The sequence below is a fragment of the Neopelma chrysocephalum genome, unplaced genomic scaffold (assembly GCF_003984885.1).
Source record: "Neopelma chrysocephalum unplaced genomic scaffold, ASM398488v2 Primary Assembly neopelma1_23b, whole genome shotgun sequence".
NCBI lineage: Eukaryota > Metazoa > Chordata > Aves > Passeriformes > Pipridae > Neopelma > Neopelma chrysocephalum.
The window spans coordinates 7,719,849-7,746,004 of record NW_020897692.1 but is presented as its reverse complement, the minus strand read 5'-3'; the positions used below and the strand labels follow the sequence as shown (position 1 = coordinate 7,746,004).

General features: G+C 41.6%; 1 protein-coding gene and 1 long non-coding RNA gene across 13 annotated transcripts; one reads left to right on the top strand and one right to left on the bottom strand.

The window, feature by feature from the left end:
* Positions 1 to 682: 682 nt before the first annotated feature.
* Positions 683 to 25,317, top strand: MRAP2 (melanocortin 2 receptor accessory protein 2). 12 transcript variants are annotated; one of them, XM_027696123.1, is made up of 8 exons: positions 683 to 807; positions 5,910 to 6,001; positions 6,439 to 6,515; positions 6,655 to 6,817; positions 12,204 to 12,353; positions 18,399 to 18,498; positions 23,601 to 23,908; positions 24,256 to 25,317. In XM_027696123.1, exons 5-8 carry the CDS (start codon positions 12,227 to 12,229, stop codon positions 24,276 to 24,278), a joined length of 558 nt encoding a protein of 185 aa, XP_027551924.1. In that variant the 5' UTR covers positions 683 to 807; positions 5,910 to 6,001; positions 6,439 to 6,515; positions 6,655 to 6,817; positions 12,204 to 12,226; the 3' UTR covers positions 24,279 to 25,317. The 12 variants fall into 12 exon arrangements, with proteins under 12 accessions (XP_027551924.1, XP_027551916.1, XP_027551864.1 ...); XM_027696115.1 differs by having other exon boundaries at positions 685 to 807; positions 23,601 to 24,013; XM_027696063.1 differs by having other exon boundaries at positions 685 to 807; positions 23,601 to 25,317.
* Positions 1,426 to 13,245, bottom strand: LOC113973715. Its single transcript, XR_003536330.1, has 4 exons — positions 13,098 to 13,245; positions 4,388 to 4,463; positions 2,253 to 2,334; positions 1,426 to 2,104 (listed from the first exon to the last, which is right to left on the bottom strand). It is a non-coding gene; the product is annotated as an uncharacterized LOC113973715 (long non-coding RNA).
* Positions 25,318 to 26,156: the final 839 nt, after the last annotated feature.

The following is a 26,156-nucleotide window of genomic DNA, read 5'->3' as shown; positions in this document are numbered from 1 at the left end:
AAAATTGAGGTTTTTTGCAGCGAGAGTGATCAGATGTCAGGATGGGTTGCCCAGAGAGGTTGTGGAGCCTCCCTCACTAGAGATGCTCAAGAACTGTCTGGATGCAGTTCTGTGACATGTGCTCTGGGATAACCCTGCTTGAGCAGGGAGGTTGGACCATGTGACCCATCTGGTCCCTTCCAACCTTACCCATTCTGTGACTCTGTGAAATGGTTCAAGAGGCCTGAATTGAATCGCGATAGATTTAGGGCACGGCCCTTCACATCCTGGCAGCCGAGACAGCACTTCTCACAAGCTCCCCTGCCCCCGACCAGGTCCCACTGTCAATGGCTCCCACTGTGCAAGCACCTCCAGTGCGGACGGGCCATTCCTCTCCTTCCAAAATTGATGTTCCCCCTTGAAATGTGTGAGTTCCTGCCACGCAAGCGACACGCAGGGGTTACTCCCGACTGGTGCTCTGCCTGGAGCTCGCTGTCCGCGGCCGCGTCTCCTCCCGGCACCGCACCCTGTCCGCACCTGCGGCCGCCCGCGGGGTCGCTCCCGCCCGCGCTGCCCATTGGACTAGGAGCGTCACGCGCCCGATCCATGCCGCCCGCGCGGGCCGGGAAGCCGCGGCTGCTGATGATTCACTGGCTGTGGCGGGGCGCGAGCCCGCAGCATCCCGCCCGCCGGCAGCATCCCGCCCGGCTCCCCCGCAGCGCCGGCTTGTCTCGGGCTGGAGGGGCCAGGAAGCTCCCGGGGGGCTGCGCCTTGCGCACGGGACGAAGCGGCGTTTCGAGAGCCGGCAGCGCGGCCGTGCCCGGTGCGGTAAGCGCGGGCGGGGGACGTCGCTGCGGGGCAGGGGGTGAGCGAGCGGAGCGGGGAGGGGACGGCCCCGCCTTCCCTGCCCTGTCCCTTCCCACCCCTTCCCGCCCCGCGGTAGGGCTCAAGGTGGTGGGTGCTCCCGGCTGGGCGGCTTGGGAAGCTCCGAGTTCCCGTAGTTCAGCCTGCGGTTAACAGGTGTCTGAAGCGTTTTGGAACAGAGACCAATCGGCTCCCGCAAGCCTTAAGGTCTGGAGTGCTCAGCTTTTATTTTAAATAATAATAATAATAATAATTAAAAAAAGGATGAGGTGGCACTGTTCGTTTGGGTGACGTGGAAAATGCCGGCTGTAGAAACGCTTGTTTCCTTTCTGAATTTGCAACGGAGAGATTCCTTCTGTATTCAAAAGCAAAACAGCTACAAAGCACGAGCTTGCTTGGAATACATGGATAGTATTTTCAGTGTTCTCAAATTGTATGTTGTGTTTTGCTCTGACTGCTGAGCATTTGAATGAACTTAAAAATTGAACGTAAAGCGTTTGGGGGGAAGAAAAAAAAAAGCAAGATAAGTTTATTGTATGTTTCTTGTGGTGTTTTTTTCTTTTTTTTTTTTTTTTTTTTTTTTCAGATGGCATCTCCTTCCCATTGTACTTTCAGGCTGAAGGGATGACACCTCTTCTCCATACCATACAGGATTACTTCTCCTGTTTTGCCTTGCCTTTTTCCCTTTCCCTATCTGCTCTTCCCTAGTCTTCTGTTGATTCTCATACTCCTTTTTTCCCCCCCCTTTCCTTCCTTCTTCCTTAACCGTCTCTTTTTTTAATAGTTGTCATCTCAGTGGTCTCCTACTCTGGTGAGCCCTCTCTGTTGACAGTGACTGTTCACAGCAGTTCAGGTCCCTCTCCTGAACTGTCTGCCATCCTTTTTGCTGGAGAGGATCACCTCAGTGATGAGCTGTCAAAACTCTGAGCAGTCTCTGTTCTCTGACGTTTTCCTTGTTCATCCTATCATATCAGCCTTGTTTGGCACTTAAAGCTGGACGGTGACTGAAGCATAGACATTACACTGGTTTGGTACTTTTGCTGTGACAGGCATAGCTGGTAGAGGGATGGGGCAGCAGTGGCAGCGCTGTCTCAAACTGCCTCGGCAAGGCTGGTTGGGCTTCACTGAAGAGAGCAGGTTCTGTTTCCAGGTGTGTTTCCCAGCCCACTGCTCTGTCTTGGAGCTGCTCTTGTTTTGCTCCATTCCTCTCATTTGAGCTTTCCAGAGGCTGTATTCACAGGGATGCAGATTTACGTAAGTGCTGTGGAAATAAATAGATGTTTTGGTTTCTGCTTGGAGATAATCAGGCAATGGTCTCACATTCAGCTTGTTTTTCTTGTCCATTTGTGGTTTTCTATTCAGGTTCCTAATCAGAGAGTCAAGATAATTTTGCCAACAGGAGTAAATACCTGGAAAGATGCCAAGGGAACTGCAGATCTCCATTGGCTGAGGACAGTGTGGCTCCGTTCTTCACAAAAATAATGAGATATTCTGTGTATCAATCACAACCAAATATGTATAAAACAAATCAAGCTATTGCAAGAAAATAATTTTTTTTAAAGAAAATAAAATCCAGAATATGAAGATCTGGACAAAGTCATTTACTGCATATTCTTTTGCTGATCATCCATGTACACATTATGGTGGAAGAGGTTTTGAGTCAAGCACAGATGATACTCCTGCACCTTTTCAACGGTTTAAATAAAATTTCCAGTCTTTGAACCTATAATAGCAGCTATTGCTGGTAAAATTTTATTACAAATCTTATTACAAATAGATGAAGGCTTTAGTCTGCATACTCACTGCAATGGGCCATGGTTGTACCATTTTAGTGATGTTTCCCTGGCATCTAGTTACTTTTTTATAACCTAGTGTAACACAGAAACGTGGCAGGGATTAAGAATGGGAACATTCAGGTATGTGCCTGTGAGTTGTGTACTGCTGTCTGATTTACCTGGGAGGAAATCTGCATTTGAGGCACTACAATAAATTGTTGTCTTCTTAAGCGGTGCTGGAGGGAAGAATTAGATTAAAGACAGGGAAAAAACCCCAGTTCTTGTTCAGAAAAATCCCAAGACAATTTGACTTTTAATGAACAGCTCCATTTCAGTGAGTGCTTGAAATTGTCACTGAACCAATTAAGGCAAAATTTCTGCATCGCGTTGTAGACTAACTACAAAAATTCAGAAAGTGCTTGTCATACAGGTGTGGAAGTTTTCAAGAAAAGCTGCATAATTTTATTTTATTACTTCTTGAGGAAATGTAATACATGATTCAAATTGAATTATGTATTTTCAAATTAAAAAGCTTAAGCGTTATTTTGCATCAGAGAGATTATGGTTTACAGACCCTGTGTGGGTGAGAGCATCAGCTAAAGATTTTTCCACCACAGCACTGTCAGACCCCAGCTGTGAGATACCCAAGTGTGGGAGTAGCTCTGACAAATGGTCTTTTGTACCTGGGAACAGAACTATTTCTGCAGGGAGAACCACCAAGAAGTAAACAGGTGCTTTGGGAAGTGTGCTGTGGCCAGTACTTCAGACCAGATAAACGTTACGTGAAGATTAGGGTTTAATTTCGTAATGGGAGAGAGGAAATTGTATTCTGCTTCTACTCTGCTTGTCAGCCTCAGTGCTGTGGTGGCTTTTTCACTGATGCAAATCTAAAACAGAGCTCTTAAATGGTGCCTGAACACACTCTTCCATTTTCTGGGCTGTGCAAACCTATGAACAGGGTTTAAATGCTCTGCGCATTAGGCCTTGCACATTGTGGTGGGGCTCCCTGTGGGGTTGGTAAGGGAGGCCTGTGCAGCAGTAGCTGCTGCAGGGCATGGGATATCTGCAGGCCCAGGTAATTGGCAGGAAGGGAGCCCAGGGAATTCTAGCTGTTTATCAGTGCTGAATTTCCCAGGAACATTCACAAAAGAGTAGTTCCTTCTTTCAGGATGACTTGGATTCAGTCATTTTTCTGGCTACATGCAAGACTATGCTTCCAGCGTTTCTTCACAATTTGTAGTCTAGTCGGTTTGAGTAAATCTAGTCTAGCAACCCTATGCATTGAGATAAATTCTCAGTGAGATTTTTTTATTTTAAAAGTTAATTTCATCTTTTACTTATTAAAAGTATGATAGTATTTCTTCTGTCCCTACTACGGAGGCTGCTATTTTTTACAGGTTCTTACATGATAAAACAAATAGAAGTTATTTTAAAAGCAAATTATAGGTACTCGTATTCTGATGGAGCCATTCCAGTTGACCTGCAGTGTGCTGATCAGTAATAGTGTGGCAGGGAGATGCTTTCCTTTCTCTCTGCTCAGAATAAGGCTTCATATTGACAGACTTCAGGGTTAGCAAGGAATTCAGAAGATCACCATCTAAGCACTGAGCTTTCTGTAAGAATAAAGCTAACAGAAAGAGACATTTAAAAAAATTTAAAAAAAAAAAGTCTACTTTGCTAAGCCAGGAAAATGAAGGAAAATAATACAGCCCAAAAGCAGAAACTTTTGGGGCAGGCCAGTTGCAAACTTCATTACAGTTTACTCTTACCTTATCAGTGGATATGCCAGGGCTCTTTCACTTCAGAGTTTCTATAACAAATCAGCCTGGGATCTCTGTGACATTACTGAAAGGTGAAAAATTTGTAGTGAGTAAGGTTAAAATAGGCAATATTGTAAACAGCTGAGGGAAAGGCAACCTTTCTTTTGGAAACTGTTGAATATACTTATATATAACATTGATGTCAGCATTTGTAAAAATATAGGACTGAAAAAGCCTCAATATTTTAGTGCTTACTAATAGGGCTTCTTCCAGTCTGGTTGATCTTGAGGGAACTTGGGTTTGCAGCTGCCATACCTGCACATCTATGAGAAGGTTGGCTTTTAGTGAGGAAAGGAAAATGGGCTCAGTACTGATTGTGTAATCCTGCCCTATATGCAGGAAATAAATGGAATTGTGGCTAATCCTTTTTACTTTTAGATAATACTGTCTCTTAAGACTGTGCATGCCAGCTGTAATTTTTAAAGCTTTTGGTGCTGGAGTTAAGCTAAGCTTCAGTGTGTTTTGGGAGCAAGTCCCAGTAGCTGTATACTAACCGTTCCATGTCCCTTTGCTGTTAGTGCAGGATTGAAACTTTTTAAGAGCAAAAGGAATACAGAGCTTCTGTGATGCTATGTTAGGTATATAATTCCTTGTCTTCTCAGAAAGGCTTATGAGTGAGCTTACACACTATTTGCTTTATTTGTTTTTAGATCCATACAGTTGCCTGTGAACTCGTACTATGATATTATTTCATATTAGTTTCTGCCTTAACTTCCACGTGGCCCCTACCGAGTTGAGCTGCTAAGTCGGCATTAGTGTTTGCATATATTGTTATTGACTTTAGGAAAATAGTTGGCAAACTGTTTTGGTCTTTGTTAAATTTTACTTTAAAGTCATAATGTTATCACTTTTAAACTAAGTACAAACAGTAGCTATACAATTAGCATGCAAGCTGTGTATAATGGCGTGGAGAATTTTTACACTGCAGTGCACATAATACAGGATATTAAGTGTTAGTATCAATATATTAAGCATTAGTACATGGAAAGTAAGATATTTTAATAAGAATTTGTGTGTGATGCATAAATAGTTTACTGTTGGAGTCTAGTTTACATTGCACAGTTATAAGGATAATAAAATGTATGTTATATGATGCGTAATACGGTAGTATGAAGCGCAGATGTCTGTAACTCTGTTACCTTTCTTATCCTTAGTTCCCAGGTTAAACAGTTACTAAACCAGCTTTTTTCCTTTCCAGTGTTATAAAGTCCTTTTGTGATGAATCCAACATTATTCTTGTTATTTTAGTGCAATAGCCCATGCAGATAATGCTGTTTGTGAACATTGGTCATAAACATAACCACTGTCACCATTGTACTTCATTTCCTCTCCAAGAAAAGACCTAGGTGTCATGCACTCAGAGTTGGCGTGTATGATTGATTTTAAATTGTACTGTCAGTTTCCAGACATTTTTTTTTTTTGCTAAATTTCACTTCTTTTTTATAGCTTGCTTTTCTCTCTTTTATTGCAGGTAGGATTGGGTATTCCCCTGAAAAGACCACAAGTTTGATCTCAAATCATGCCCATCTAGGATCTTGAGAATTAAAAGCAAGGACCATTAGGGTAAGAATTTGCTACAGACTACCTCCTTGTCTGTGGTTGGGAGTGGCACAGCTTGTTCAAAGTGATAGCCATGTGGTAGAGTTGTAGAAAGATGGGGTCTGTATTACTTTTCAGGTGATGCAGTGCAGCAGAGTAAATAAGTTTGTGTTTGTTTTTTTATTTGCTTTTTCTCTGGCTTCACCTCTTAGAATTTGGGATGAAGTAAAAAGGAATGTGGGGCTGGCTGGCTCCCTTTCCTCCCTGCAGAATATTGTTGCTGGTCTAGGGACTTGGGGAATATGGGAACAGCCTGAGTTGTTAACTTCTCATAGCCAATAACTTCTGGTTTAATTGTACTGCCCAGATGGTGGAGCTGATGCATCAGTGTAGTGCTAAGCTTTCTCAGGCTGGGGCTTCTCACAGTTTGAAATGTTGCTACTTTTTTTCCCCATGTCTAGCTCTTGGGATCTTCAGAATTTGCAAGGGGGCAACTTCTGTGAAGACTATGAATAAGTAAGCAGTAAGCAGAATAGAAGTATGTAGAAAATAAATGTAGTTTTTAATTGAAAATTTTTGATTGAAAAGTTGCTCGTGTCTACCACACTGGTAATTTCTCTTGCTCCAAAAATGAACAGTACATGACCAGTCCACATGGTTTTATTTTGTGCATGCAGGTCAGCTTCGGAGGTGGTTGTTGCTGGTTACATACAAGGCCAGTTTCAGATATACGCAAAAACAGATATGCCTTTGTGGCCCCAGTGATGGTGCAAGCCATGAAGTTGTGTTGCAGATGTGATGTGTGTTCAGTTTTGCTTTTACAGTGACTCATTTTGAAAGGTAAGTGGCTGAGACCCTCATGCAATGCATGGATGATGTCCAGATTGAAGCAAATAGTCAAACTGCACAGTGTTTGATGCCCTGCTGCTGCAGTTCAAAGTTGAGGATGCTGTGCAAATATAGCCCAACAGTCAAACTAGCTCAAGACCACTGGCAGCTCTCAGGCAAGCTTGTAGCCTTACAAACTTTCCCACAGGTTACAAACAAGTTTTCATGAAGGTATAATTTAACTCCAGGAGTTGCAGTTGGGTCTCCATGGGGAGTGTCTGGGTACCTATTGACATCCTTTATCTGCAGAGAGCAATCCAATGCTCCAGAAAAAGGCCATGAGCACTTGCCCTTTTTAGTTTCCAGGATACTGATCTGCCTGAATCTCCTGGTTTGCAGCACTGAACACAGCCCTGCTTTGGGGTTTCTTGAGTAGTCAAAGTGAAGCTTTGTGTTGCTCACCTACTTGCTCCTGAAAGAAGTGAGCTGGAGTGAGGAAAGACTGTCTGCATCCATACACATCAAAATCAACAGAGGGGCTTCCATGTTTACCTTAAACAACTCCTGTGCCCCCCGGAAAAACCCTCAGCAAAGTCATTTGGAGAAGCCCTCTGTCATGCTTCAGACTGTGGGATGAATCACTGCTTTCCACGCCTGACAAAGTGTGTTTTAGCGCATCTCCTGGAGGAACTCATTCCTTGAAACCCTTGCCTGAAGTCCCTCTGTGACCTGCTGCAGCCTGGCAAATGCACCTGACAAATGGCCAGCATGCCAGCTCACCCTGCTTTGCTCCTCCCCAGGAGATGCAAGGTCTAAGTGTTCACTACTTTCACTGTGGTGCTCCTTGTACCACCATGCTAGACTGGCTTTTTAAGTAGAATGAAAGGTTGGTATTCATATGCTTCAGGCTGAGGTTTTGGAGGTATTTGAACAGACAAAGCTTACAAGTGAGCTGTAAACTGGTTTGGGACAATGCTAATGCTTAGCTGTACTGGATGATTTACTACCATCAGACCTTCGTGATGCAGTCATCATCACTTTGTATAAGAAGAAAGGAGTTAAATCAGACTGTTCAAATTACCGTGGTATTACTCTGCTCTCCATTGCTGGCAAACTCCTGGCAAGAATACTTTTGAACAGATTAATACCCTCTATAGCAGAAGGAATTCCACCTGAAAGCCAATGTGGTTTCAGAGCCAACAGGAGTACCACAGACATGGTATTTGTTCTCAGACAACTGCAAGAGAAGTGTAGGGAACAGAATGAAGGTCTCTATGTAACCTTTGTTGATCTCACCAAGGCTTTCGATACTGTGAGCAGAAAAGGTCTTTGGCAGATTTTGGAACGTTTAGGATGTCCCCCCAGGTTCCTTAAAATGATCATCTCACTCCATGATGATCAGCGCGGCCAACTCAGATATGGCAATACACTTTCTGAGCCCTTTCTAATTACCAATGGTGTGAAACAAGGTTGCACTCTTGCACCAACCCTATTCACAGTCTTTTTCAGCATGATGCTCCAAAGGGCCACGGCAGACCTCGATGATCAGGATGGTATCTACATTCAATACTGTACTGATGGAAGCCTATTCTACCTAAGACGACTGAAGGCCCACACTAAGACCTTAAATCATCTTGTCTGGGAGCTGCTTTATGCTGATGACGCCGCCCTTGTTGCCCACACAGAAGCAGCCCTGCAGCGTTTAGCATCCTGCTTTGCAGACGCTCCTGAGCTCTTTGGGCTGGAAGTCAGCTTAAAGAAGACAGAAGTTCTCTATCAACCTGCACCTCAGGAAGTCTTCCATCATCCCCATATCACCATTGGCGAATCAGAGCTCAAATCAGTCCAGCAGTTTAATTACCTAGGTAGCCTCATCTCCTCGGATGGTAAGATTGATGGGGAGATAGACAACAGGTTAGCAAAGGCATATAGAGCTTTCGGAAAACTCCATAAAAGAGTATGGCGTAATAAACACTTGAAGAAAAGCACCAAAATCAGTGTTTACAAAGCCATTGTGCTGTCTACTCTCTTATATGGATCTGAATCATGGGTCATCTACCGCCACCACCTGTGACTCTTAGAATGCTTCCATCAACGCTGTCTCCGTACAATCCTGAACATCCACTGGTCAGATTATGTGACTAATACGTCTGTTCTAGAACAAGCAGCAGTCACAACTATTGAGGCCATGTTGCTGAGAACACAGCTGTGCTGGGCAGGACACGTCTCCAGGATGAAGGACCACTGCCTCCCTAAGATCTTGCTTTACGGTGAACTCGCCACTGGCTGCCGCAAGAGAGGAGCCCAAAGAGAAGATACAAGGATTCCCTGAAACAACATCTCAGCCTTGACCATATTGATCAACATAACTGGTCTACTCTGGCCTCAAATCGGGAGGCCTGGAGACACACCATCTATAACGCTGCTGATGCTTTTGAGAAAGCATGCAGGATCACTCTTGAGGAGAAAAGACAACGCAGAAAGAATCGTGCCTTGCAGAATATACCACCTAAGGAGTCTTTCTGCTGTGCCTTTTGCAATGGGGCATGTCTATCTCGTATTGGCCTTATTAGCCACCAGCGTGCTTGTAACAAATGTGGATAGAGCCTTTCCCAAATCTTCGTTTGCGAAGCCTAGCCATGACTGGATGATTTAGAGGCGTATTTTGTATGTCCCTCAAAGCACAGATTAGCCTGGGAGCTGGTGACCCAGGTTTCAGTTAGCAGCTCTCCCTCTGATAGTGGCTTGTCTACAGTGAAAGTAAATCTTGAAACGCTGGCAGTCAGTAGTGAAACTCTGGAGCATCCAGTCCCAACCGCATACTGAAGTGGGACAGATTCTTTGTGTTCTGGAGGTGGCTATACTTGCCATAAACCATAACTGGGCACTAGAGACTAGACTGGGAGAGAGATTTGCATGTGGCCTAATTAATCCCATCTGCCTGCACCTGAGGTGGAAGAAACAAAATTTTTGACTGTTCATGTACCCTACTCTGAAATTTACTGCCTGTGGATTTCAGCTCTTTTTATGATACTAAAAGGAGGGAGGTGACTGAATATTAGTGATGGCCTATGAGGAATATATGAATGACAGACTTTTCTAGAAGGCTCTAAAAGAGAAAAGCAGCCCTTAAACAGGACTGGGCTAATAAAATTTGTCAAGATGTCATCAACAAAACATCAAGGAGAAGGGGAAGAAAAATGGTGGGAACCTTGTGTAGCACCATGTAGTCTCTTGGAGTGCAGTCACAAAATGAAATACAAACTCTTGTAAGAAACAACTGACAAAGCTGAGATGGGAACAAACTAGGACAGGAATCCCATGAACTGGGTTGTTCATTATAGCCATCTTTCTTTCTCCTCTGTGCTTTGGGCTACTTATTCTTGCTGGAGGCTTTCTGGGTGGCTAGGAGGGGAGTGAGCATAAAGTGGTGAATCTTCTTGTCCTGACCCAAGAATAGGGCTGGTCACTTCTCTCCCTGTCCCCCTGACCTTTCCTGCTGTCAGGTTGCTTATTGTGAAAACTAAACTGGTTTGGGTTGAAAAAAGGTCCATTTATTGTTTTAAAGGATTTATCACTTGTAAGTCAAGTTTTGGTATGTGTTTAAGGTTATGAACATTGTAACTAGGTATGAAGTTTTACTTTTTCAGGCATAATATTTATTTAAAATTGTTTTGAGGCATTACTGCCAGCATTTGCTCATAGTAAAATAGTTGGAGAAAGAACAATTTTTTTAAATTTGAAATGCTGTCCATATTCCCTGGGTGAATGTGTTTCTCATTTTGTGCCTCATTTTTGTTCTTTATGTATGATTCTCCTAGCACTTGAAGCCTTAGTCAATCCTGCTGGGTTTTAACTGAATGCAACATTACCCAAAGCTCAACTCACTTTTACAAATAGTATTTTGTAATATGTTTTAAGTTGGATGTCCTGACTCCAGCTGCTGCAGCAGATGTTTTGTGCAGAGATGTGCTCTTTTTTGGTGTGCATAAAACAGTCTCATATTCTGAAAAAATTACTCTGCAAAATGCAAGTCCCTAATACAGAGTGGTGGTAATGACAGAAATATCTATCCGATAATTTAAGGATGCTTAGGGTTGTGTTGCGGTTTTTGTTAATCCATGGGGGAAATCACTCATTTTATTTTCCTTCTTTAGTGACATATTGAGCCCATTTATCAATGTAGAGAAATTTAGGTTGGAAGGGACTTTTGGTGTCATTTGGTCCAACCTCCCACACAAAGCATGTTTGACTAGATAGGTAAATTTTAACTTGTATCTAATTTGAATTTCCTGTTTCCCAATTTTTTGTCCATTGCCTCTTGTCCTCTTACTCTACACTTCTGAGAAGAGCCTGGCACCATCATCTCTGCACCCTCCAACTCACTGTAGACAGCACTAAAGTCTCCCTGGAGCCATCTCTTCTCCAAATCCTTAAGCTCTCATGCACAAATCCTTAAGCTCTCATGCATCCTGTGCTTCAGCTCCCTAACCATCCTCGTGGCCTTTCACTGGACTTGCCCCAGTGTACCTATGTTTTTCTATAATTAGGGATACCAACTGGTATATGGTTGGTATATGGTCTTCCCAGTGGTGAGTAGAGAAGAGTAAACACTTGTCCTGACCTGCTGGTACATTCCTGTTAATTCAGCCCAGTACACACTTGGTGGTCTTTGCCACAAGGCACACGGCTGACTCGTGTTCAGCTAGTTGTTCATTGCAGGTCCTTCTCTGCAGAGCTACTCCCCATCAGTCAACCTCCAGCCTGTACTGCTGTGTGGGGTTATTCCCTCCTGGATGCAGGACTTTGCATTTGCAGTGATGATCCTCATGAGGTTCCTGTTGCTCCCTTTCTCCAGCTTGTCCTGGTCTCTCTAAGCAGCAGTCTGCCTTCCAGCCTCTTGACCGTCCCCCACATAATTTGTGAACTTGGCACATGTCCACTCCATTTCAGCATAGTATCAGTCCCTGAGGGGTACTACTGACAACCGGCTGCCAGCTGGGCTTTGTATTGACAACACAATCCTTTGAGTCTGGCTAGATCTCCACTCAGATGTCTGTGGCAGCATTCATCCTAAGATGCAGAGGTTGGTGGTGTTTATTATGTATTATTTTTAAGCTATAAAATCTATATTCAATCAGAGGAACTTGGTTTTGATATTCTGTACACTTACACACATCTCTGTGGAGGTGAAAATAAGTTTTCTTCTTTCCACTGAAGAGAAGATCTGTGTTAACTGTTGGTTAGCCAGCTAAGACGGGTGAAGGAATGGGAGGGGATGTGATAGCCTTGTCTGGATGAGGCAGTGGCTGCTCCAGTAGATAAGAAAACATTCTTTATAAAACCAAAAGATGTGCTAGAAGTATGTAGTCTCTATTAACACAGTTCATATCCACAGATACATATTTATTGAGATGCAAGATGTCTGCCCTGAGGCTGACTTCTAATAGAACTTCCCACCAGGCCTCATCTAACTCTGATTACACCTGGGACTACGAGTACTATGAGTACGGACCAGTGTCATTTGAAGGCCTGAAGGCTCATAAATGTAAGTTCAGTAGAGACATATTTTATTGCAGCTGAGCTTCCTGTCTTAATGTTCCTACTCTTCATTTGTGACTGATTTTTGTACAAAAATATCTCTCTCCTAATTCTTAAGATTTTCTGCCATTAGAGGTATTACTCTATTTATTAGATTATTATAATTGTTTATTATTCTGTGTCCTTTTGTTGACTGTTTTTCTTGTGCATGAAAGAACCAAGGTTGTGGTAGAAATTTGTCAATACTAATACTGTCAGAAAAGTTTACAACAGCAGACACAGCCACTGCTGCTTCTGGTGACTAGTCGGTATGATCTGTGTTGCTTTGCTCTTGCTCCTTTTAGTGGTAAAAATGCAGTGGTGGACAGCCTTACTGCTTTTGTTTTTCTTCATAGAAAATAAATGTAAGGCTTTTATAAGATCTAAAATAAAAGAAGAATTTTCTCCCTCTGAGCAAACTTTTATCATTGGGACTTTACTCATGGGAGGAGTGTGCTAAATTCAGTGTTCTAATAATACTGTTTTACAGTAGAAGTAATAAGTGGACAATAGGGACCAGAGAGATGAAAAATATGGGTTGGAATTGGGAGAAAATTTAGCTAGGACAAGCTAGTCGAGCTAGACCAACATTTATCTAAAATCTAGACAATGGCTTTGGATTTTATGACTTATTTTTTTAGAGGAGATGGTTGTGGGGGGGAAAAACAAACAAAGAGGGGGGAAAAAGTAACAGAGACCAACTCAGAATTACCTGATGGTTTGCAAGCACTTCGTCAGAGAAACAAACAATCTTGTTTCTTTGTTTCTGATCTGGATACACTGTGAGAGGGTTTGAGCATCAGTCTTCAAAGTATTGGGAAAGGGTCTCTTCAGTGCTGGAGCACTGCTCCAGAGTGGGATACATACTTTCTGTCTCATTTGTCACAATGAGCCATTCCTGATACGAAAAAGTAGTGCCTGCAGTGGCAAACAGCAGCACAGAAAGGCTGATCTCCCTTGGCTACCTAGGCACAGTTATGAGGTTTTGGGGAGGCTCTTCAAGGGGCAGAAGAAACTTGTTAAAGTTATTAACGCTAAAAAAAAGAAAAAAAAAAGTAGAATTTGGTTTTTAGTCTGAATTGTACTTAACCTTTTTTTTCTTTCTGAAAAAAAGTCTGCTGGTTAGTGCCTGTATTTTTACAAATGAGCAGTACCTGAAAAACTTAGGTTAGCTTTTGTCATGTTTCTAAATTATCTTCCATACTTCCACTTAATCAGAGGCCAAGCCTGATTGCAAATATTACCAATTGCAAAGATTAGCTGCAGTGTTAGGTACCTACCTTCTTTTTAGCTCAGTGTGTCAAACAGCATGATGGGAGAAAAAATATAAATGATAGTTGTCTCTGGATTGTGGAAGGCATAGCTGCAAATCAGATCTTGGATTGCCATTGAAGTGATTGCCATACTAAGCGTGGCAGCTCAGCTTCCTTGTCTGGCTGTGTTGTTCACAGAGCAGGAACATTCTGGACAGCTCTTACTAGAGAACAGGACAGAAGTAACAACTGCTTTTCAGGTGGAGCTTGATGAAAGATATCGTTAGTAGTACTGAATCAGTGACCTAGGAAATCCCTTCTGGTTGGTTTTTTTTGGTGGTTTTCTTTTGTTTCTGTTTTTTAGTTTTGTTTGTGTGTTTGTTTTAACTGATAGGTTGGAGTTGGCTCTGTTACCTTCAGTGTTACTGCATGCATTCCTCTGAGGGCAGAGTTTAATCTAGTAAAGGAACAGTCTATGTCTGTGTTGTGTATGAGATGATATTTCTTAACATGGTATGTTCTTGGAATGTGTCTTGTTCTGGCTATTAGCAGCTGAGTTGAGACTGTTGTGAAATATGGAGGTGATGTGATCAGACATGAAATTCTCTGAAATCCTAAGACGAGGAGGAAGGAGGGGAGGAGATTACACAGGGTTGTATTAGGAGGGACCCCTTGGATATTTACAAATAAGAGATGTTAATGAATGCCTGTAACTTTTATGTCAGAGATCTCAATGGGAAATGGACTCCAGTCTAGGTGAGGAGGCTGGCAGTAACACTTGACCAGCTGTAAAACATCACCGGCTCTTCTTAAAGATAGAGGTGTATGATTTTTTCTTATTATTACTTCTTTATTTGATATACACTGTCTTCCACCCAAAATGAGAGGGCACTGTTTTCAACCATAACATAGGAGGAATTCTACAAGAGAAGGCTGGAGGACACTTTTGGATTAATGTTGATTTAATTAACTGTAGGCATGGAGAGGTTGCTAATATTTGATGTATATATAAAGGAACTCAGAAGACTGTTTCTGAAAGCAGAGAAAAATTTATTCAAAGTGACCTGTGAGGAAAAGGATTGACAAAACAATCTAATACACAAAAATACATTTCTTAAAAAAAGTGGAGGTGGGAAGAAGATGAGGTATTCAAATGCCACAGTGACTTTTCAAATATATGACTGGAAAGAAAAAAAAACCAACCAAAAAGGATGTTCTGTCTGAGAAGGATTGAAAGCAGGAACTAGAAATCAGAAAATCTACAAAAGTAGGGACCAGATGTTTTGTAAATTAAAGCTTTATAAAGTAAATAGACAAAGATATCCAAGAAATACTTGTGACTGGCAGAGAAAAGAACAAAATCCTTTTTTGTGCCTTTGAAACAGAGACAACCTCAGAAACATTGGAGAGGTAAGATAGGTAGGAATGATCAGGGCAGCCAGATCTGCTGTCAGGATGAGTCTATTATAAAGAAAAGGAAGGTTGAAAATGCAACTTGAGAAAGTCATGGTATACTTTTACAATCTGTTCGTAACTTAGGGCAGTATTAAAAATGTAAGTGCCTCATGCCATATTTTTTGAACAGAAGTTGTGTTATGTACTGTTTATTTTGAGTAAGTGTTTAGAAGTTAGAAGATTTGGATAATTTGCACTTGAGCAAGACCTAAATGAAATACTGAAGAGAACTCAGGCCACCTCCTTGTATTTTAAACAAATCCAAATAATGTAACTGATACAGCAGAGGGTTGGAAGTGTGTCAGGAGGCACAATTAAGCAAGGCAGATGTAGCTTTATGCTCAGTAAATTTAGGAATTCCTTTGTGGAGGAGGAACAACAAACAAACCACAAGACAGGCTTGTTATTCATCACATAATGCTGGTGAGTGTGAGTTTTTTGGGGAGTAGTTTATCAGAATTTTTTTTTTAAATTCCCCCTGCCCCCTTAGTTAATGGATTAAGTTTTGCAGCTCAATCAATGTAATCTACGTGTGTATTTTTTAGTCATCTTGATCACACTTTATATTCTGGTTATCAATGCAGTTGCATATAATTCAAGCATGTCTGACTAATTGGTCATTACTAGTAGCTGTAAATGGTTAAGTGGTAAATTTTTTAATGGGAGTATTTCTTTTTAGATGAAATTTTCAGGTATTACAAAGTCCAGCAGGATGGTAGATAATCATGAGCTATTTTCTATTAGTAAGGTCCAACACAAGGTGCATCTTGAACCACTGCATACAGGCTATACTTACAGAATGGTTCTGAAAGGAAAGTAGGGCACACAATTAACAGAAATAAACTCATTCCAGTATACTTTAAGCAAAAAGGGGTATTACAAACTCCTCTCCCCCATCATGGAGACCTATACTTGCACCGCCTTCTAGTTATTTTACACAGGGTGTTGAGAGGGGAAGATGTGGCATAGGAGAGATGGAATAAACATTGCAGTGGGAGTCTTGAAACTTAACCTCCTTACTTTACTAGAGAAAGGAATTAAGGAGCGACTTGATTTTCTCAGGGAGAAAATCTCAGGTTGCAGCAGGCATTTTGACTTCGCAGGGAAAGAACAAATGATTTGAGTTGATTTCCAATTTTCACATATGCCTTTTAGCATGGAAGATATTTCACAGTGGGAGTGTGATTAACAGCTAGGGTCAAGTGCCAGGCAGGATAGCTGATTCCTTGGGTTTTTGTTCTCTTTAATTAGTGCTGTAGGAAATTCAACAGTTCTGTGCTGTGCCTGCTGCACTGGGTCAGACAGATCATCATGTAGTTTTACAGCCAGTGAGGATCTCTGAGGTTTGGTAGTGGCTGTGTAATGAGGGGTTAAGGGTAGAAAGGATTCCTGTCCTGACCAAGACTTCCTTCTTGCATGTTTGTGTGTTAATTGTTTTGAACTTCTACGGTGGAAGTTTTGAAAACTTGCATAAACAAAAAATAACTAACTGATAGTTCAAAAGTAGCTGGTCATATTTTGTGTTGGTGTTCTGCATCTTTCGTCCTTGATTATCAGTTGATTGTTGTCTGGAGATATGTTTGTCCCACTTGGACCTCTCTAAATCAAGCTCCTGGAAACTTTGAACTTCCCTCAGGAGCAATTGTGGATCGGCTTTTGTTATAGTTTTATACTTTTTTATTTTTCCTAGTGAAATTTCCCATACCAACAGTCTCTTGCTAGTAGGCTTAGACTTCATTGTTTGTCTAGCTCGGGCCTTAATGCCAAATAACCTCGGGACACCACATAAATTGCGTGAGGGAAACTCCATTCCCCCTGCAGCCACAGCTGGGGGGGGTGGGCGGAGGGGAACATTAGGCAGTGAGCCTTTTAGACTGGGGGAGGGGGAGAGGGAAACCGGAGTTTTTGTTGGTTTTTTTTTCGTCTGCGGACTGCGAGCACTGCCTGGGCGCCCTTGGGAGCTGCCGAGGCCCAGAGGAGCTCCTGTTCGTCCCCTGGTGAGAGTCCCTGGGGTGCCTGCTGTAGAGGGCGTCTCACACCACTCTGTTGTCACAGGGGCTGCCACTGCCTTGTGCGGTTTTTCTTTGGTTTCCCTGCTCTTCGTTGGACGGACCAGCACCTCCGTCCCTCGTCAGCCGCTGCGTCCATGGCTGAGGGGTGGGGCCCGGGGCCCGGGCTCGGCGTGGAGTGTCTGGAGCGAGCATTTTTTCGAAGACGGGTTGCCTGTAGCTGGCACCATCCGCGGAGGAGCTTCCAACCGACTCCCTCTGGGATACAGCAAGATAGTCCTTGGGGGGCGGGGGGGGGGGACACGGACGGACGGACTCATCTTGGAGTCTCACAGCACGTCTGGAGCCCCCACGCGGGGCTCGTCTGGAGGTCGGCCCCGCTCCCCTGGCCCTCCCTTCGCCGATCCCCCCCTCCTTAGCAAACACTTTCGTGTCGTTAAACTGAGACAACTTTGAAGTCATAAGTGGACATAGATTTGTTTTAAGTAGGACTGGCAAATTTTTCTATGGTCCATTTGCTACAAATGAGAACATTAGGTACATTTTATGCACACAGGCAAAAAGCCATGCTCTTGCCAATGACTTCTGTATTTGGCTGTTGCATTGGTGTTTTCCTTTTGATTAACTGATGGTTTGACTTTTTTGTCCAGATCCATTTGGCTCCTCTGACATTGTATTGCAGTTTTCTGCACTCAAGTTGGAAACTCAAATTAAAAATTATCCAAAAATATCGTTTATATGTTGATTATTGATATTTGTTGAAGTTGCAAATAGTTTTTTCTGTGGTTCTGTTTATTTCAAAACCCTCTGTCTTGCCACTAAAAGAAACTGTGTCAAAGAAATACATTAAAGCTCAGAAACCTAATGGTCTGGGGCAGAAATAATTTAAAATAGCAGTTCAGTTCTACAAAGACAAAGGATTTTGCTGCAAATCAGATAAACCTCTCTTCTGAGTTCTAGCACTGAAGTTATTTCCAAAGCACAATGCTTGGAAATGGGCCAGGCATCACAAAGGTAGCTGCTCTTATTTTATTAACCAAGGGAAATAAGCATCTTCCCTCTTTTATCTTCTTTCTAGTTTGTCTACATATCAGTAAAATTCAGGCTAGAAATGAGAATTTCAATGGCAACTTTCTGTTTAAACATAGGTAATGATAAATTTGATCATTCTTCCTCTTTGCTGCCCAGGAATAAGCTGCAAATTATTTTGGATTTGTAGTCATGGTGTATGTGGAAGGCAGCTTTCTGCAAGTGCAGGTAAAATACTGATCATCTTGTTTTCTCTTTTTTCACCAGATTCCATTGTGATTGGATTTTGGGTTGGTCTTGCAGTTTTTGTCATCTTCATGTTTTTTGTCCTGACCCTGCTGACGAAGACAGGAGCACCTCATCAAGAGTGAGTTTGAAAATGGGAATAAGAAATCCAGCCTACTAAGTGGCACATCTGGTCTCTTGCAGCCCCCAAACAGGCAGTGACAATGCTGACATTGTACTGGCTCAGCACGGTCTTGTTCTAGTCCGTTCTTATGAATCAGTGCAGTCTATCTTCATTTCAAACAATCTTAGCATAGTCATGCTAAAAAGAAGTTGGTGGGTAGGCTGCCAAACAGGTACAGGTGCTTTTAGATTACTGTTCTGCACATAAATGGTGAGCTCTAGGTGAGCTCAAGTTATCTTGGAGTGGAAGTGTGAGTATTGATGGAGTATATACAAATAAAATGCAGTGCAGATGTTAAATGAAGGAAGCTGAAATCTGGCAGGTTTCCACATGCTTGTGTGTTCAAATCTAAAAGGTAGACATCAGTAGTCTGTACAAAATCTTCCTTTAACCCCCGAGGTCTCAGAGTGTCTTAGTTTCTGCTGAGAAATTCCAGTGGATGCTGAAGTACAGATCAGCTCCATGTTTGTTAAAGCCAGGGTGCCTTGAAAGTCCTTTATTTCTTATTCTTTCTGGCTGATAATTATGTGCCTTGCCTCAATGATTTATCTGCATTTGCACAGCACCCAGGCTGCCATTGTTCCTTCGCACAAGAAAGTTTGAAGCCACATCTCCTCTCAGACTTGTGTGCCATAAAGTAGAAATAAAAAGCCTCTCTGGAGCGTGAGAACACTTGCAGACAGGTAGCAATGATGAGAAGCTGATTGTGAAAGGCAATTGATAGTGCTTATTGCTTCTTAAAGCAGCCTATCTCTGCCTACTGGAGGCCCTTTGCTATTTAATCATATGTAGACTGGCTCTGAAACTTCACGTAATAGCTCATCTCTAAAGACAGGGCCACATTAGAGAGGGCATATGGATATTGTGAGCTTCTTCTGTGCTCCTGAAGTTTTGTTTCTGTGAGAAAATAGAGGCAGAAGAATTCAGCTTACCAGATCCGACTTGTTGGTATCTTTGTTTCCCTTACAGACTGTTATAGAGCAGACAAACCTTGCTCCCAAACAAATTCAAAGTCCTTGTAAGTGTTGGTGTGCTGCCCCTTTCCCCTAAAGACCTTGTTAATTAGCTGAGCATCTGAATCTGTATCCCATGTGAATAATTTGAGAGGGGAAGAAGTAATCAAGTCTAATATACAACAGAGAGAATTTAATATGAATATTTGTAAAAATTTTTACACTTGTAAAAATGTACTTTTAGGTAGCAGAGGCCTGCTTGGTATCTCCCACTGTTTTTCTATATTTTTCATCAATTTTCTTGAACGGGTTGTCTAGAGAGTTTGTAAAACCTCCATCTCTGGTCAGCTTCTACATCCAGATAAACTGATCTCAAGTCAGGGTTGGCCTTGCCTTCGTCATCAGTCTAGAGACCTCCAGAAGTCCCCTCCTTTCTAAACCTTAATTTAATTTTTTTCGGTTTCTGAAGCAAGCCCAATTATTCCTTTCTGTATTTGCTTTAAACCTCTTTGCAGCTTTGGGATCTGTGTGCTTGAGTGCTTGCCCACTTACTAGGTATGCTGAGTTGGCACTCAACAAATCTGAGCACTATTTTTTTGATGTTTGATAATGAAATGTGTGTGGTATTGAACACGGATCATCCAGGAATACACTAAGTGCAGGGAATCCTTGTGTCCTCTTATTTCTGATACATGTATATAAAAACTGGACAACACCTACCTGTAAAACCAGCGCAGAGTGTGATTTTAGCTTGCCTGCATCTTCTATTTTTACACCTGACTGGATTCTTCATGACTTGGCATTTCATTAGCGGGCTGTCTTGCAGCCCTCCTTTAGATAGATGTTAATGGGATTCCTGGGTCTTGGGAGAAAGCCAGCTTGATTGATGGATGTGTCTCTGACTTCAGCAAGGCTATTTGGCTGTTCTTTAAAGTACCATTAATGTGAGAGATAAGTGTAACTGGGCTCAGATGGATGGATCCGAGGTAGAATACTCTGATTTTTCTATCAGAGTAATATGCTTTTCTTGGCTTAATATAAAGGGGCATGATAGGATGTACTTTCCAGAATTATAAAAGATGTTCAGAATTGGATACATTCTCAGACCAGAAGGGTCAGGATTTCAATGGGGAGAGGCAGAAATTTAATCCGTTGTGGAAATTTTGTCTGTTGCAATTCTCTTTTGTTTGCCTGCATATTAGGATATGTAGAAGATTTGCTTGTGCAACAAAAAAATTTTGTTGAAAATCTTACTGAATTTCTGTCTGAAAAATGCTCTCATTCATCACTCAGGAGAAGCTAGTATGCTTTCTTTGCTTCTGCATGTGAAAATGTCCTTAAAAATACATTTGTGCCATAAATGCAAGAGTTTGTGTAACTTATCTGCAAAAAATACTGGCTGGTGTAATCTCAAAGCTTCGTGCAGCAATTTAGGCAAGTTGTACCACTACTTGCAGTAAAAAAATGACAGAGATTTTTTTTTCCCAAGAAATCAGTTGGTTTTGGCTAAGGATTCTAAGGTGAAACCCAGGCAGAGAAATGCAGACTCATTGAAACAAAAACTTCTACAGATATATGTATGTTTTTGCTGAATACTTATTCAGGGAGATTTCTCAGGTTCAGGGTAGCACTTCAGGATTGCTACTAAGGATATGTTCAGATGCCCAAGTTCCCCTTAGGATACCAAACCCTACTGTTTTGGAGGATTGGCTCCTTATTCCTTTCCATCGTTTGCCAAGTACCCCTTGTACCCCAAGTACCTCACTTCAGAGACTGTTGAGAGAAGGGATATTTAAGCTATAGAGGAATCTCAAATGTCAATCTAGTTAGAATGATATACTGGGCAAAATGGTCTGTACCCTGACAGCGCACTCACGTCCAGTGGGCAGAGTCGAGAGCTTAATGTTGAGTCCAGCAGACCAGAACCCAGCATCATAGGCTGGAAGATTCCCATAAAAGGGAGGTTGGGTAGGTTCACTGGCAACTGCTTGTTTTGAGTGGTTTTCAGTATGTATGTTGCTCAAGGTGTCTGTCATTCACCTTTCTGCTTTCTTGTTGGCAACTTTTGGAACTGTTGTGTTGGCTCAAATATTGCAAAAGGAATTTGATTGTTCAGATGGCTGTGCTCCCTTCCACAGTAAAACTAGGATTTCTGAGGCTGCTTTTCTTATTTTAGGTGTTCTGAAAAGGTATCTGCTGAAGTGTTCTTGCATATTGTAATAAGCAGGACTGTGCAAGTTTCTAGTCTAGTTTAAAAAAATTCCTCTCCAAAATACCGAGATGGTGCTTGTGAATTTCAGAATCCAAAAATATCACTGTATATTAGACCACATGTTCCCTGCTCATGAACACAGGATTATTCCTTATACTATGTCCTCAGCATTCTGGGTCATTGTAAAATTTATTGACATCTTCTATTCTTCCATTTAGATTAGGTTGCTGTTGCCAGTCTTGTGTGCCCCTCTGCACTGTCAGCCTTTGCTCCTTCATAGCTCACTGGATTATAAAGCACTTTCTGCACCTATGAAGAAATTTTACTTCTCTAGTGGATGCATTTTAAGCTTTCTTCTGCAGTCACTTCTTCCTAGGCTTACAGTGCTTGTTCTTCTTTCTGTGCTTATTTGCCACCTCCCCTGTTCGTGCCACAGTACTGCATAGAAACTCTTGGGACAGATTTGCAAAACTATGTGGGAGACATATAGTGGTGCTTTTTATTGCATTACAAAGATATAAATGTCAGTTGTCAGTTCTGAAGGCTACCACAAAATTATTCCAGTCTGTTTGCATCCTGGCGTGTATACAGTAGATTATTAGTTACTGGTCTGTCTTGCATCAGTTTAAATGTTCTTCCTCTACATGCTTCACTTTGACATGCAGAATGAGCCAATACAGTTTTGACAAACTAGAGAACTGCTTTGATTTGAAGGCTAGTGGAAGTGATTTTGTTAGGACAGGATTCTATCATCTAATGGAAGTAAATTAGCATTTAAGAAGCATAGATCTTTAAGGTTAACTATGCCTGAAAGACTAATGGTAGGCATTCTGTGAACTCGAAGGTTTTAAGGGTAGATTTCTGAAGGTGTCATCTGAGGCTTTCAAAAGCATGTAGGCACTTATCTCTTACTGCAGGCTTGAGAGAATTAAATTAAGCATTTTTCTGAAAAACTCTTAAGTGCTGGGTGCATCTTTAGGTGTCCAATTATCTGACTCCAGTGTCATTTGCTACATGTTCAGATGTAAACAGTATGTTTTTTAACAAATTTTGTATTCTGAGAATATGTTTAGATTTTCATTGCTCATCCTCTGAATACCTCTACTGCATTTCAGATGCAAATAACTTGCATTTTGTGATTATAACATATAAATTCACCCTGAAAAAGAATGTATTACTATCTGTATAACTTCCATCTAGCTTGAGCTTTTCTCACCCCCACGTGTTTATGGCTCCTGCAAAGTCCGTGCAGATTGGTGCTGATTTGAGCTAAGATTTATACAGAAAACTCCAAAGAAATATGTTTAACTGTCCTTCCTGGGCTGTGTGCCTGAATTGTTAAGACTGTCAGTCTTTGGAGCAGTCTTTAGTTCCAGCCCTTCTAATTTGTAAATCTGAATGTCATCAATTGAAGTCAGGGGAAAAGATGGTTTGATGTCTGGACAACCAAGTACTCAAGCTATGCCTTAGTGAGAGCAGTGCTGCCTGTGCCTCAGAAAGATTTTATCTGTCAAGGATTTTCTTCTCAAAGTGTTCTTATAAGCCATTTAAAAAAATGTTAGTACTTGATACTACTTGATATCAAGAGGAAATCCTGAAGAGTATTTCTAAGCTCATTCAGTGAGGTGATTATGACAGTATATTGGTTACTGGAAGTGCCATTTAAGAGTGCTGGCATTAACTTATTGCCATGGAAAATTATCATGACAAATCAAGACTTAAAATAGCTTCAGCAGAAAATAATCAATATTGCTGGCTTTAAAAGTTTGTGGTAGATAAACCATAGGGTTTCCTTTCTTCCTGATCATAGTGATTGTTGAAACCACCAAATTTGCTGATAAGGACTCAAATAGTTCTACTTTCGTGTTTACTGTATTTTTCTTTTTCCTCCCTAGCAATGCAGAGCCTTCTGAAAAAAGATTTCGCATGAATAGCTTTGTGGCAGATTTTGGAAGACCTCTGGAGTCTGAGAGGGTCTTTTCTCATCAAATGGCTGAAGAATCCCAGTCACTTTTCCATTTCTGTATTAATGAAGTGGAACATACGAACAAAGGAAAAGAGAGTCAGAAAGGTCCAGGTCTGGAGAGTAATATCCACTTCCAGGAGGTTCCCAGAAGCAGTGGAGTGTTTGAGGAAGACCTACATTGTCTTCCAAAATTTAACATTCCTAACTTTGTGAACACTGAGCAGAACTCTTCATTAGGTGAGGATGATCTCCTCATCTCAGAGCCACCAATCATTTTAGAAAGCAAATTGGTCATGCAATCTTCCCATCGGATCCTTGACTGAAAAAATCTTTTATGTTAACGTAAAAGATTGTCCAGTTGGAACCCTTTCTTGGCCTTCTGCTATTTTGACAGAATGTATTTCAGACCTGTGCTTTTTATTGTACATAAGACTGCCTGTGCTACTAGAACTCAGTTTAGACAAGAAGTAAAACACTAAATGCTTTATTATGATGTTTTTTGTGGTCTAAACTTTTTACCCAGCCAGCGTTATTTTTGCTTTGTGATTTTTTTTTGTTTCTTGTTTTGTTCTTTGATTTTAAAGGACTGCTTATGACCAGCTTCTGAAGGATCCCGTAACAATTTATGAGGACTGTGAAGGCTGGAGCCTGGTACTGGGAAGTGTATGAAAATTCCTTGGCCAAGAAAAGTGTAAATCTCAAAGTGAGACTGAAGTAAGGAATAAACAGGCAGCCCCTGGGGAGGTTCTGTAGCTTCTGCTACTTCCAGTAACGATGCCTGAAGCTAAGCAGCACAATAAATATCTGCTTGGGATTAACTTCAATTTCTGATTCCTAACTGTTTTTGGTGTAGGTCAAAGCCAATTTACAAAGCTTCCAGAGGGAATACCTTGCAAATTAAATTGTTTGGCTACAGTGTTTACAAAATGCCATCACCACATGGTGCTGACTAAAAGCAAATTAGTGCCTGTACTTATAGTACTTCAGAGTGACATTCTAACAGCTGCCCAGTGATGATGAGGAATTAGTATTCTACACACAAACACAGACCGTGATTTGACTCTTTTTTTTTAAATTGCTGATGTGAACTTCCAGTTCAGTAAGTGTAGGATTCAGTAGATAAATCACAGGAAATAAGAAAAAAACTATTTTTCTTTTGGCAGTGCAGTTACTACATTCAAATGTAACATTAAGCTGGTGTTATGTGTTGCTTATAGGCTGAACCTTCCTACACTTTTTGGCTTTATAATCAGCCCTTTCTTTATTCATGGGCCATGGAAGGGCTAGCAAGCTTTGGATTGTTGAGAGCACCAGCTCCAAATGTGAAGCTAAGCTCTGCTTGCTCCATCTTCTTTTTATACTCAATTGGGATGGTGTTGCAACCTCAGCTACTCTCACAATTAAAGGTTTGTCAAGGAATTGAATAAGTGTAGTTTCAACCTTTATTTTTTAGAGACAGAATAAGGTTCTGAACCTTAGAGAGTACTTAAATTATATTTCAGCTTTCCTCAAAAGATGGTAATTAATGACCAAATGGTTTTAGAGCAAGCACAGAGGATACAGAGGCATCAGGTTGAAATCTTTTACTTGATTTGGAGTATGCTCTGCAGGAAATTCTTAATTGAAATGAAAATAAGTGGATGCCAGATACTGTGTCTGGTTTTTTTGTTGTTTTTTTTTTTTTTTCTGAAACTGACCTACTTTGTATACAACATGTCTGTGTCAGAGCGAAAATGTAGTAGTGGCCTGCTGATACATTCTCCAGACACTTAAATGCTGATTAATTCATTCTTCCTTCACCTTACAGATAGGAAAAATAGCGAATGGATTAGCCAGAATGCTGCCACCCTTTATTCAAAGCCTTTTACTTTTTAAAAGACAAATGTAGCTTAAATCACCTTCCTTAGCGATTAATGCCATGTCCAGAAAAAACAGACCAAGCCTGTATTTGTTATGTTAAGAGCTGTTAAATCCCTCTTCCAGTGAGAAAAAGACAGCACTGTAGAGAGCTATTGTGCTGTCCACTCTTTTATATGGTTCCCAATCATGGGTCATCTACCGCCACCACCTGTGTCTCTTTGAACGCTTCCATCAACGCTGCCTCGGTACAATCCTTAACATCCACTGGTCAGATTATGTGACCAATACGTCTGTTCTAGAACAGGCAGCAGTCACAACTATTGAGGCCATGTTGCTGAGAACACAGCTGCGTTGGGCAGGACACGTCTCCAGGATGAAGGACCACCGCCTGCCGCATGAGAGGAGCCCCGAAGAAAAGATACAAGGACTCCCTGAAACAACATCTCAGCCTTGGCCATATTGATCAACATAACTGGTCTACTCTGGCCTCAAATCGGGAGGCCTGGAAACACACCATCTATAACGCTGCTGCTTCCTTTGAGAACGCATGCAGGATCACTCTCGAGGAGAAAAGACAATGCAGAAAGAACCGTGTCTTGCAGAATATACCACCTAAGGAGTCTTT